The sequence below is a fragment of the Gopherus flavomarginatus genome, chromosome 1 (genome assembly GCF_025201925.1).
Source record: "Gopherus flavomarginatus isolate rGopFla2 chromosome 1, rGopFla2.mat.asm, whole genome shotgun sequence".
Taxonomy (NCBI): Eukaryota; Metazoa; Chordata; order Testudines; family Testudinidae; genus Gopherus; species Gopherus flavomarginatus.
Window position 1 is genome coordinate 44,140,759 of NC_066617.1, and position 12,780 is coordinate 44,153,538.

The 12,780-nt window shown below is 42.5% G+C and overlaps 1 protein-coding gene across 9 annotated transcripts in view; it reads left to right on the forward strand.

Annotated features, from left to right (window-relative positions):
* POT1 (protection of telomeres 1) overlaps positions 1-12,780 on the forward strand; it is a 170,360-nt gene that overhangs the window by 23,585 nt on the left and 133,995 nt on the right. For 4 of the 9 annotated variants that reach the window (XM_050936145.1, XM_050936147.1, XM_050936144.1 and 1 more), the window contains one exon: positions 11,930-12,063. The exons of the other annotated variants lie outside the window; for them this stretch is intronic. In XM_050936145.1, the coding sequence (XP_050792102.1) occupies positions 11,930-12,063 (134 nt within the window). The remainder of the gene's footprint in view (positions 1-11,929; positions 12,064-12,780) is intronic. 9 annotated transcript variants of the gene reach the window in all.

Here is a 12,780-nt window from a genome sequence, read left to right on the forward strand (position 1 = left end):
ATTTCAACTAATTTGCCCGGTACTGACATTAGACTTACCTGTCTGTAATTACCGGGATCACCTCTAGAGCCCTTTTTAAATATTGGCGTTACGTTAGCTATCTTCCAGTCGCTGGGTACAAAAGCCGATTTAAAGGACAGGTTACAAATCATAGTTAATAGTTCCGCAATTTCACATTTGAGTTCTTTCAGAACTCTTGGGTGAATGCCATCTGGTCCCGGGGACTTGTTACTGTTAAGTTTATCAATTTAATTCCAAAACCTCCTCTAGTGACACTTCAGTCTGTGACAGTTCCTCAGATTTGTCACCTACAAAAACCGGCTCAGGTAAAGGAATGTCCCTAACATCCTCAGCCGTGGACACTGAAGCAAAGAATTTGTTTAGTTTCTCCGCAATGACTGTATCGTCTTTAAGCGCTCCTTTCCTGTCTCTATCATCAGGGGGCCCCACTGGTTGTTTCGCAGGCTTCCTGCTTCTGATGTACTTTAAAAACATTTTGTTATTACCGTTTGAGTGTTTGGCTAGCCGTTCTTCAAACTCCTCTTTGGCTTTTCTTTTACATTTTTATACTTTATTTGGCAGTGTTTATGCTCCTTTCTACTTACCTCGTTAGGATTTGACTTCCACTTTTTAAAGGAAGTCTTTTTATCTCTCACTGCTTCTTTTACATGATTGTTAAGCCACGGTGGCTCTTTTTTAGTTCTTTTACTGTGTTTCTTAATTTGGGGTATACATTTAAGTTGGGCCTCTATTATGGTGTCTTTAAAAAGCACCTAGGCAGCTTGCAGGGATTTCACTTTAGTCACTGTATCTTTTAATTTCTGTTTAACTAACCCCCTTATTTTTGCATAGTTTCCCTTTCTGAAATTAAATGCCACAGTGTTGGGCTGTTGAGATGTTCTTCCCACCACAGGTATGTTAAATGTTGTTATATTGTGGTCACTATTTCCAAGCGGTCCTTTTATAGTTACCTCTTGGACTAGCGCCTGTGCTCCACTCAAGACTAAATCTAGAGTTGCCTCTCCCCTTGTGGGTTCCCATACCAGCTGCTCCAAGAAGCTGCCCTTTAAAGAAAGAGACTAATGCAGAAGATATTTTGGAGACTGCACTGCTTGTAGGAAATCTACTGTAATCCACCTGATCAGAAAGAAGTGAACTATGAAATAATTGTTAAAATAAAAAAAGTGAATTCTAGTTCCATCTTTGCATCTCCTCTTATCTGAAAACACTTCCTTTCTGTCTCTGATGTAATCAGATACTTTCAGGTCATTTAGAATCTCTGAGCTAAAAAACCAGGATACCTGCAAATCCTGTTTTCCAAAGCTTCTGGACCCTGATACCTGTTATCAGCCTCCTTGAAAACGTCATCTGGTAATTTCCTAAACATGAGACTGATATAATTCAAGTTAAGTAAAGTAATGTGCATTTAAAATACAGTTGAGAACTTAAAATCAAGAGCTTTTTAAAAATGAGCACCTGAAAAGAAGTCTGTGAAAAGATGTTCCATAAAGATAAACTTAAGTTACACGGGGGAAAAAGAGTTTTGAAAAATAATCATCTTACTATTTCACACGTTATTTTTCTCCCAAATGTGTCATAATCACTACCAACTGCAATGTTTTTCAAGAATGAGTTTTCTTTTTCAGTACCAGATGCCTGAAAACATACAGATAAAAAGAATAAAGCATCCTTCTATTTGAAGCTATAGAAATTCACAAATCTTACATTCTATTTCTGATACAAAATACATTTCAACTTTTCACTGAAGTTTCATTTACACAACATTTATTTCTGGATCCTTAAACGTTTCTAGATTGGTTCTTGAAAAGCATTTTAGGAGAAGCTGTCTTGCCGGTAACACTGCTGACACAAGCTTATCTTATTTTTTAAAAAAAACCTGTACTTATATTCTGAAGCTTTGTCTAGTGATTCAGGCTCAAGTGCTTGTCAGCAACCATGTTTAAAATGATTCCTCATCCACAAATTAACTGGGTTTTTTTACATGCATCTTTTTAAAAATTCAGCATTAAAATCTTTTTGTTTCTTTTAATTGGTCTTACTCTTGAACAGTGCTGCATCGTTTATACTCAGTTCAAATTTACAAGGTTTTGGTGAATTCTGTGGATACAGAATTTAGGAGTTCATGGTGAGCTAGCAACATCCTGTCCCAATAGGTAAAACCCAGGCATATTGCTCCATTCAAGCTTAGGATCTCACCTTCTGTCAGAGTGGCATCTAAGAAGGATGAACTACTGAGGCCTAATATTTCTGAGATAGTGTTTTCTTGGATGAAGCCTTCCAAAAGGTTATATAAGTAAGATGTGCAAGTAGCTACTTGGATAATTTTCATTGCCCCCAATAGAAATAGTTAAGCAATTTTCTTCATCTCTATGAGACTAGCTTAAAAAAAGATCCATGAATATTCTTTTGGCAGAAATATTGATCTATCACAAATATATCAAATGTAAAGTCCTAGATTAAGGCTAGAAGAAGCCATTATGATCATCTAGTTTTACTGCATCTGTAACACAGGTCAAAGAGGCTTAGCAATAATTTCTGAATCGAGCCCATTATTCCATTTGAGCTACAGCATCTTTTTAGAAAGATATCCAATCTTGATTTAAACATTTCAAGTGATGGAGAATCCTCTGCATCTCTAAGTAAGTTATTAGTTACCCTCACTGTTAAAAACTTGTGCCATATTTCTAATCTGAACTTCTCTAGCTGCGACTTCCAACCGTTAGATCTTGCTATGCTTTTGTCTGTTAAATTAAAGTGCTGTCTACTGTCAGAAATCTCATTCCCATTTAAGTGCTGGCAGGCCATGATTGAGTTGCCTCTTAACCTTCTCTTGGATAACTAACTAGACTGAGATGCTTTTATGTTGCTTAAAGGCATGTTTTCCAAGGTAGACCAGTTTTTCAGCAGCCCTTTTTGTGAAATTGAGCTTGATGATACTAATTTGGCCTTTAAGCTGATGAAGGGTCCTTTGGGGACATTTGGTACATCTGAGCTCAAGGAGGGTACATGGGAGGTCATTTCAGATGTGATGGTAAAGACTTTGGGTCACAGGGTGATCTTTGTTCCATCTGACACACATTTCAGTGGGTTCTGATGTAATTCAGAGTCTTGTAATTCAGAGTCTTGTCTAAGTGTTTCTCAGATTGCATGTCTCACTGTTGTAGACTAGCATGCCTAGAGCTTAAAAATCACGTCAAGTCTCATGCAGTTTGGTGCAGAGTAGCTTTAGCTGACAGCCTCAAATCTCTAAGCAGATTTGCAAAGCAACTACATGGCAGTTTGTACGAAGATCGTCAAAGCTGTGTGACATCAAGAAACAAATCCAGGTTCAGATAGTCTTGTTCCAGAGCCGATTCCCCACATCACCAATGGCTGAGTCCTCTGAAAATTAAAGACCTGGTGGTTTTTGCCCTTACTTGCAGAAATACAAGCTGCAAAACAAGCAGCAAAACAAGGCCCTAAGCAGCAATTAGAAGATCAGAGAGCAGAGCAGCAGCCATTGAACAGTCAATTTCAAATGGCCAGAGTGCACCAGCATCAGTGTTGAAAACTCCTTTGTGACTTGAACCTTCATTATACTTACACCACTTCTAAAATGCGGTGTTGGGTTTTTTTTGTAATTGTTCAGTGTTAATCTGACTGGATGAATTTGAGTTCTGGAAAGAACAGATCTGTGACTCAGCAAGGTTTAATTAAAAAACAAGATGATTATTCTCGATATTCAAGCTCCCCTCTTGATAAGATAAAGAAGGCAATACAGATCAAAAAGAAAGGAAAATACTTTGATAGCAGTACTTCCTTTCTAAGATCCTGATCTGAAATACTTTTTGGTCTGCAGTAATCCATAGGCTCCAGCAGAGTCTGTTCTGAGAGACAAAGGTCGATATGAGTTAGATATCCCTTGCGGTCTGTCTTCCTTAAAAGCGCAGTACTAAATTCCCACTCAACTTTTGCTCATGTTTATATCATCACTGTACTACAGTACTATGAAGCTGTATTAATCAATTATTTAAAAAAGAAATAGAAAATAGTGGCTAGCCACTAGAGAAACACAGTCAGTTCAACAAGGTTGAATGCGTTAGCACTGCTTGACAAAGTTACAAACTCTGCAGTTTTAGGCATTCTCAAACCTGGCTTTCCTTTGGCAGCTTTAGCTAACGCAAGGGAAGAAGTGGTGATAACAGATCACTCCGCTTTTCATTGGCTCCCAACTATAGCGTCCTCCATATCTGCCATAAGTTGGTGGCTGAGCCTTCTAGAAATGGTTGGATATTTCTCTTCTCTTCTCTTCTTTCTCTCCTTTCTAACTAGGGAAGCATTTTCTATTTACACTTTTAAAAACAATCTGCTGAATCTAGTGATTTCAGTATACACAGTGTATTCATATGACCTGAAAATCCCATATGCTTTATGTAAATAATTTGATTGTCTATCCAACTGTGATAAAAGTGGGTTTTTTTTAAAAGTCCTCTTATCTATAGGGCAGAAACTTATTTCTATTTTCAAAACTAATGTTATATAGCAGTTCACATTTTTAAAACACTATACAAACATTACCTAACTCTTCATAACACCTTCTTAAGTTGTGTAAATATTAACCCAATTTTTCAGATATAGAAACAGGAACAGAGGCTGTAACTTCCCAAAGGTCCTACCGTAAATCAGTGGCAGAGCTGAGAAAAGACCTCTGCTTTCTATAACCTAAATCAATGGTTCTCAAACTTTAGCAACCCAAGGACCTTCATTTTGATTTAAAAATTTTCATGAACTCCTAAAGCCTCTGCTCAGCCCCAGGCCTCGCCTCCCCACTCCATCCCTTCCCCCAAGCCCCCCCCCCCACCTTATCCTGTTCCCACTCCACCCCTACCGCTCCTCTTCTCCACCTCTTTCCTCTCCCTCCCCCGAGCATGCCGCATTCCCGCTCCTCGCCCTCCCTCCCAGCACCTCCTGTACAATGGTGAACAATTGTTCCCCAGTGTGCAGGAGGCACTGGGAGGGAGGGGGAGGAGTTGATCAGGGGAGCCCCTGGAGACCCTTGCAGACCCCAGTTTGAGAAATGGTGCCCTAAATCATGCTGACTTTTATAATACAGTGCTGAAAGATTTCTTTTTCTTCGCTTAAACTGTGCATTACCAGTAAGAATATTGTGACAGCATTTTGAATGCCATGTTGTACGTTTCCTATTACCACAAGGTATGAGTTGATAACAACTGACAGTGATTTAATGTTCACAGCAAAAAATTCAATTTATTAATCGGCCACTGTGTGACTATTTGAGCCTGTACAATGGCAAAGTTTCTTTCCAGTGGAAGACAAGTTCAGTCAGCTATACGGAACTCTAGTCCTGAGTCAGCAATGAAGTTCCAGGATCACTTGTGCAGCCAGTAATCTAGTAAAATGCTGAAACAGGAATAATATATACAGGGGTATAGCTTTTTGGTTTAGGGTTGATTTCACTACTAGGGGAACAACATAAACAGCACCAGCAGCAGTAAGAGCAGTGATGCACAATATACAACACCTGGTACTGGCAAAATAGCTCAATTTAGCAATGCTTGTATAAAGTTAGGGTTTCTTTCAGTTGTTTTGTTTTAGTGTATCAATACACCCCTGGTAAGTGTCAGGCAACATTAATATATGTTAGCATGCCTTGCCTTTATACTGCTATATTATCTAATCATTTTGACCTATTTTAATTAGCTTTGAATAGGTTTTACGTTTTGTGTGACTTCTACAATACCTTTAAGCAGCAAAACACATATTTTGTTTCCATTTATGATGCTACGTAAAACTCACCATCCCTTGGAATTTTATTGTGGGTTAAGCTCTCTGTTCTCACTTATGTGTTTAGGGAATTTTTGTTAGCAGATCCTTCAGTGACCAAATATACCCCCATCATTTAAGCTTGCAGTCTTTTTTTTCTGCAGAAAACGTTAAGGTTTAGGGTCTTAAATCATTTAAAATAGCATTGTGAGAGACTGCTGAAGTAGCAAAAAGCATTCATGGTGCAGTATTTGGCTAAAAAAGTCAGCTTTAATCAGAAAGCTCTTTTATTTGTTGTAATCAAATAAACACATGAATAAAAGACATGCAGTAAAAGCTTATAGGAGTGCTGTCAATACAAGGTCAAATTGAAAGCAGAAGCTGTTAATCTAACGTATTTATAGCCTGACAGGAGTCTATCAGTCTGAAGGTACTTATGGGATATGGACCACACTGGAGGCAGCTCTGCTGAAAAGTACTGGTGCCAAAACTGGCCTACTGTAAAGGAGCTTTAAACTGCCCTGTGTTTGTTCAGCAAGATGTCTTACTGCTTCTTTGAGGAGTGTCCTTGTGAGTGTTCCACTTTAGGTGTTCGTGTGCTCCTGCGCTTCTGGGTGGAGATTTGCAAGCAGTGCCCTGGTTGTCTGCACATGCGCAGGAGCCATCTTGCGCCGCTCTGAGCAGTTACCCAGTATGCAATGCCAACGGCCCCCCAGTTCTTTCTCTACTGCCGTTGGCTTCGATCAGAACAACAGCAGCGCCCTCACAACCTTGCTATTGCTTTAGTTCAACTCTCGTAGTTTTATCCTTCTTTATTTACTTCTGCCTTTGTTTTTTCCTCTATTGAAACCAAACCAAAAATAAAAAAACAAGTACAGGGAAAAAAAAAAACCACCCTAAAACCATTTTTCTTTTTTCCCTCCTGAGGCGGCCATCCGCTTCACAGCCCAGAGGCACTTGCAAGGCACTATTCTCATTCCTTCTTTGTAAACAGCCTCTCTTACATGCCTGGTTCTCCAGGTTTTGAATGCTATCTGACCTCTCCCTCCAAACCAGGTGCTGCTACGGGGGGAGAGAGCTGGGTGGAGTTTGTTCTTGTGCCAACATGGTCCTTCATCTTAAATACCCCTGATGTTTACCTAGCTGATGCATTTATAGGAAGCCTTCATTTACTCGGCTAAATAAGACAAGCTTTTCTAGTCTACTTCTATAAGAGAGACTCTCCATCCTCCTGATCATCCAAGTAGCTCTTCTCTACACTCATTTCAGTTTGAATTCATCTTTCTTGAACATGGGTAACTGGAATTAAACACAATATTGCCAATAGCAACAAAGAGTCCTGTGGCACCTTATAGACTAACAGAAGTATTGGCGCATAAGCTTTTGTCATATGCATGTAATTTCCAGAGGCAGGTATAAATATGCAGGCAAGAATCAGTCTAGAGATAATGAGGTTAGTTCAATCAGGGAAGATGAGGCCCTATTCTTGCAGTTGAGGTGTGAACACCAAGGGAGGAGAAACTGCTTTTGTAGTTGGCTAACCATTCACTCTCTTTGTTTAATTCTGAGCTGATGGTGTCAAATTTGCAAATGAACTGAAGCTCAGCGATTTCTCTTTGAAGTCTGGTCCTGAAGTTTTTTTGCTGCGGGATGGCAACCTTTAAATCTGCTATTGTGTGTCCAGGGAGATTGAAGTGTTCTCCTACAGATTTTTGTGTATTACCATTCCTAATATCTGACTTGTGTCCATTTATCCTTTTACGTAGGTGTCATAACTTAAATCCCAGATTTGGACCTTAGCGTCCAAAATATGGGGGTTAGCATGAAAACCTCCAAGCTTAGTTACCAGCTTGGAGTTGGTACTGCTGCCACCACCCAAAAAATTAGAGTGTTTTGGGGCACTCTGGTCCCCCTGAAAAACCTTCCCTGGGGACCCCAAGACCCAAATCCCTTGAGTCTCACAACAAAGGGAAATAATCCTTTTTCCCTTCCCCCCTCCAGGTGCTCCTGGAGAGATACACAGACACAAGCTCTGTGAATCTAAACAGAGGGAGTCCACCCTCTGTAATTCCAGTCCTGGAAACAAAAGCACTTTCCTCTTCACCCAGAGGGAATGCAAAATCAGGCTAGCAAATCCAACACACACAGATCTCCCTCTGACTTCTTCCTCCCACCAATTCCCTGGTGAGCTGCAGACCCAATTCCCTGAAATTTCCCAGTAAAGAAAACTTCAACAGGTCTTAAAAGAGAGCTTTATATAAGAAAGAAAGAAAGAGAGAAAAATACATAAAAATGGTCTCTCTGTATTAAGGTGACAAATACAGGGTCAATTGCTTAAAAGAATATTGAATAAACAGCCTTATTCAAAAAGAATACAAATCAAAGCACTCCAGCAACTATAGACATGTAAATACATGATCTCTGTACTCACAACTTGGAAACAGAAGATTAGAGAGCAGGAAATAGAAATCACTCCTCATAGCTGAGAGAAAAGCAGGCAGACAAAGACTCAGACACAAACTCCCTCCACCCAGAGTTGAAAAAATCCTGTTTTCTGATTGGTTCTCTGGTCAGGTGTTCAGATTACTTCTTTCCAGGTGAAAGAGATGTTAACTCTTAGCTATCTGTTTATGACAGCAGGGACTGTCCAGTTTGGTCGGTATACATAGCAGAGGGACATTGCTGGTACATGATGGTGTATATTACATTGGTGGACGTGCAGGTGAATGAACTGGTGATGTTGTGGCTGATCTGGTTAGGTCCTGTGATGGTGTCGCTGGTGTAGATATGTGGGCAGAGTTGGCATTGAGGTTCGTTGCATGGATTAGTTCCTGAGTTAGAGTTACTGTGGTGTGGTGTGTGGTTGTTGGTGAGAATATGCTTAAGGTTGGCGGGATGTCTGTGGGCGAGGACTGGCCTGCCTCCCAAGGCCTGTGAAAGTGAGGGATCATGTCCAGGATGGGTTGTAGATCACTGATGATGCATTGGAGAAGTTTTAGCCGAGGGTTGTAGGTGATGGCCAGTGGAGTTCTGTTGGTTTCTTTCTTGGGCTTGTCTTGCAGCAGGAGGCTTCTGGGTACACTTCTGGCTCTGTTGATTTTGTTTCCTTATTTCCTCATGTGGGTATCGTAGTTTTGAGAATGTTTGCTGAAGATCTTGTAGGTGTTGGCCTCTGTCTGAGGGATTGGAGCAAACACGGTTGTACCTCAGCACTTGGCTGTAGATGATGGATCATGTGGTGTGTTCAGGATGGACGTTGGAAGCATGAAGGTAGGCATAGTAGTTGGTGGGTTTTCGGTATAGGGTGGTGTTAACGTGGCCGTCACTTATTTGTACCGTGGTGTGTAGGAAGTGGACCTCCTATGTAGATTGGTCCAGGCTAAGTTGATGGTAATATTGCCAGTGACATCTTAACAACGCTTTGTACAATGGTATTAATGCTTCTCTATCTCTGCTGAAAATGCCCCACCTAAACATCCTAGGATTACATTTTTTCCTTTTCCACAGCCACATCACATTGGTGACTCATAGTCACTGACCAGCCTACCCTCTGTGATTGACCAGCACACCCAGTTCTCTTTCCTCTGTTCTCAGCTGAGGAACCTTCAGCTAATAGCAGACGTTCTTATTATTAGTCCCTATGCTTTCACTTTCTGCAGTTTAAATTTCAAGCCTTTCTATTACTCGATCCTCAGTGTCATCCAGTTACTCATGTATAGTAATCTGATCATTCTCTATATTGACGTTGCCACTCAACTTTGTTTCATCATCAGATCTCGTTAGCGCACTCCTACTTCTTGTGCCAAAGTGATTGATAAAAATATTAAATAAAATCAGTCCCAAGGCCAATCCTTGAGGTACTCCACTAGTAACCTCCCTCTAATCCAGGGGTCTCAAACACACGGGCCACATGTGGCCCGCGAGGTCCTCGCAGCTCCGCCCCCCCCGCCCTCCTCCAGAGTGGCTCCAGCCCGATGCGCACTGGGAGCAGGGCAGGCTCCCTCTCTGCCTGCTTGCCTGCCTGCCCTGCCCCCGTGCCGCTCTGGGAAGCGGCGCAGGGGTGTGTGTTGATATTACTTCAGGCACTGCCTCCAGCAGCTCCCATTGGCTGTGGTTCCCTGTTCCCGGCCAATGGAAGATGCTAGGGGTGGTGCCTGAAGCAGCAGCAACACACACACCCTGTGCCACTGCTCCCCGACGTTCCAGCCACTTCCTGGAGTGGCGCAGAGGCAGGACGGACAGGCAAGCAGGGAGCCTGCCCTGCCCCTGGTGCATGCCAGGCCAGAGCCCGCCCCCCGAATCTCTCCTACAGTCAAACTCCCTGCCCCAACCCCCTGCCACACACCCCTCCTGCACCCCAACCCACTGCCCTGAGCTCCCTGACCCCCTGCATACCCTGCACCCTGGCCCCCTGCACCCCTCCTGCACCCCACACCCCAACCCACTGCCCTGAGCCCCCTCCTGCACCACACATCCCTCCTGCACCCCGATCCCCTGCTGCACCCCTCAACCCTCCTGTACTCCACACCCCACTGCCCTGAGCCCCCTGCCACACCTCTCACCCCTTCTGCATTCCACACCCCAACTCCCCGTAGGGGCAGGGAGGGGACGGAGTTGGGGTAGGGATTTTGGGGAAAGGGTTGGAATGGGGGCAGGGAAAGGGTAGGAAGAGGCGGGGTGGAGCTTCATGGAAGGGCTGGAGTGGGGGCAGGGCCAAATATGGTGACGGGGAGGTGTCAGTAATGCGGTCTGTGGGCCAATGTACTAGTCCTCATGTGGCCCTCGTGGTCATTTGAGTTTGAAACCCCTACTCTAATCTGACAGTTCTTCTTCCAGCACAACCCATTTCCTTCTCCCATTAGCCAGTTCCTTTCCAACCTGGCAATTTTTGTAGTAATCTCTATCTTCTCTAATTTAACTAATAACTTCCCATGTAGTATCATATCAAATTATTTACATGCATCTAACGAAGTGGGTATTCACCCACAAAAGCTCACGCTCCAAAACGTCTGTTAGACTATAAGGTGCCACAGGATTCTTTGCTGCTTTTACAAATTCTTTACTGAAATCCAAATATATTAGCTCTACTATATTTCCCTCATCCAAAACATCATCCAGCTTCTCAAAGAAAGATAGTCTGGCATGCTCTACCTTACATCCTCTTTTCCATTTACGTCAAAGAAATTAATTATTTTTCAAAATTTGTTCGAAAGCCTTTCATGTTCTCTTTTCTGGCCCAGATGACGAGGAAAGAGCAGATCTTCAAATCACTTCAGTATTGATCCCCCTAAAACCATGATTCCCTTGTCTGCTGAATGTGACACTTTCTCCATCCCTTCCAAAAATTTGCGTTAGTCAGCAATGACCCCCTTGGCCCCCAAAAAACAAGCAGAACCTGAAAAATATTCACACTTTCAGGATGGAGACTTGAAGGAAGTGTATGATAGACGGAGTGCATGATAGACAAACTAATAAAATCAGACACTTCATGTTATGGTTACAGGCTAGCTGCACCTTTGTTCCCTTTCTGCTCTCTTTGAATGCACATCTTGGGGCAGGGTTCAACAGCCCTGGGGCCCACTTCTGGTTTATGTCTTGTATTCCAAAAAGTTTATGCTTCATGATTTCATTCAGCCCCTTGCATTCTAGGAGGATTTTTTTATCTCCTTCCTCTGAAGCATCAAGGCTGGAGAGGGGGATGTTGGACAGGGAGGGCAAGTGCTCTGAGGTGGCACCAAGCAGTCAGTCTCTCTCTCTCTCTCTCTCTCTCAGGTCCTTGTCTGGTTTGTTCTTGCTCACGTGTTAAAGGTCTAACTGGTCGCCGTATGTAGGGTTGGGAAGGAATTTCACAGGTCACGTTGGTGGTAACCTGGAGGATTTTTTGGCTTCCTCTTTAGCTTCTGGATGTGGGTCACTGGTGCACCTCCGATCCTTCCTATTTTTGACCCTGGCACATAGTGGTCTAGTCTCCTGTGGGCTGTAATATCTTGGTCTAATTTTGGTTGTTGGGTTTAGTGTATAAATAGTGTTGATGGCCTGTGATATATAGGAAGTAATATTAGATAATCTGGTGATTCCTTCTGGCTTTAAACTCTGTGACTCTGACCTGCTTCATGATAGAAATATACATTTGTCTCTCCTGTAGACTGGGATCCAGATACACTATGCTGTGTTTACCAACTGCTTATCACCAGGCAAGCCCCTCTCAGTCTGGATGCCACTTCCATCCTCCTTCCAGGAACTGTGACCATGAGATTGACCAACAGCCTTCTTAAAAAGGTGTTTTAATTTAGCAGTTGCAACAAAACATTGAAGAGAAATGATTGTAAAAGAACTATTTGAAAGCAAGTCTATTCTTATGTAACGTACTGCCGTCCCATAATGGTGACACAGGCAGGTTTAGCTTCTTCAGACATCCTGGTAGGTTCCCATGTCTGGCTGTTCCTCTGTCTGGTTCTGCTTTACCCCCCTTGAAAGAGTCTGTGTCCTTATATCAACCACCTACCTCTCCTTTTGTCCTCCTCCTGGGTTTTTTACTGAGGGCAGGTCTACACTACTGCTTAAGTAAATCTAACTTTTATCACACAGGAGTGTGAAAAAGACGCTCTCCCTTGAGTGACGCAAGTTGCAGAGACCTTAGCGCTGTCCGCATTGGTGCTATGTTGGAGGGAGATGTTCTCCTGCTGACATAGCTTCAGCATCTTGTAGAGGAGGAGTATTATGTTGATATCACTCTCCCATAGAGATATCGCTCTCAACATAGAGCATCTTCACCAGATGTAGAGCGATGTGCTTCTAGTGTAGACCTCCCCTCAGTGTACACAGATCTTCACACACTCATTTGTGCATCTCCCACCCATCAAACTAATTTGGGGACTGCCTAGGAAATCTGGAAAGAACCATTACAGGCTTTGTCTCTGAGAGAAATGAATATTCTCAGATATAGTCAGTATATATATTTCAATATATTTTAACAAGTATAATGTGGGGGGCAGG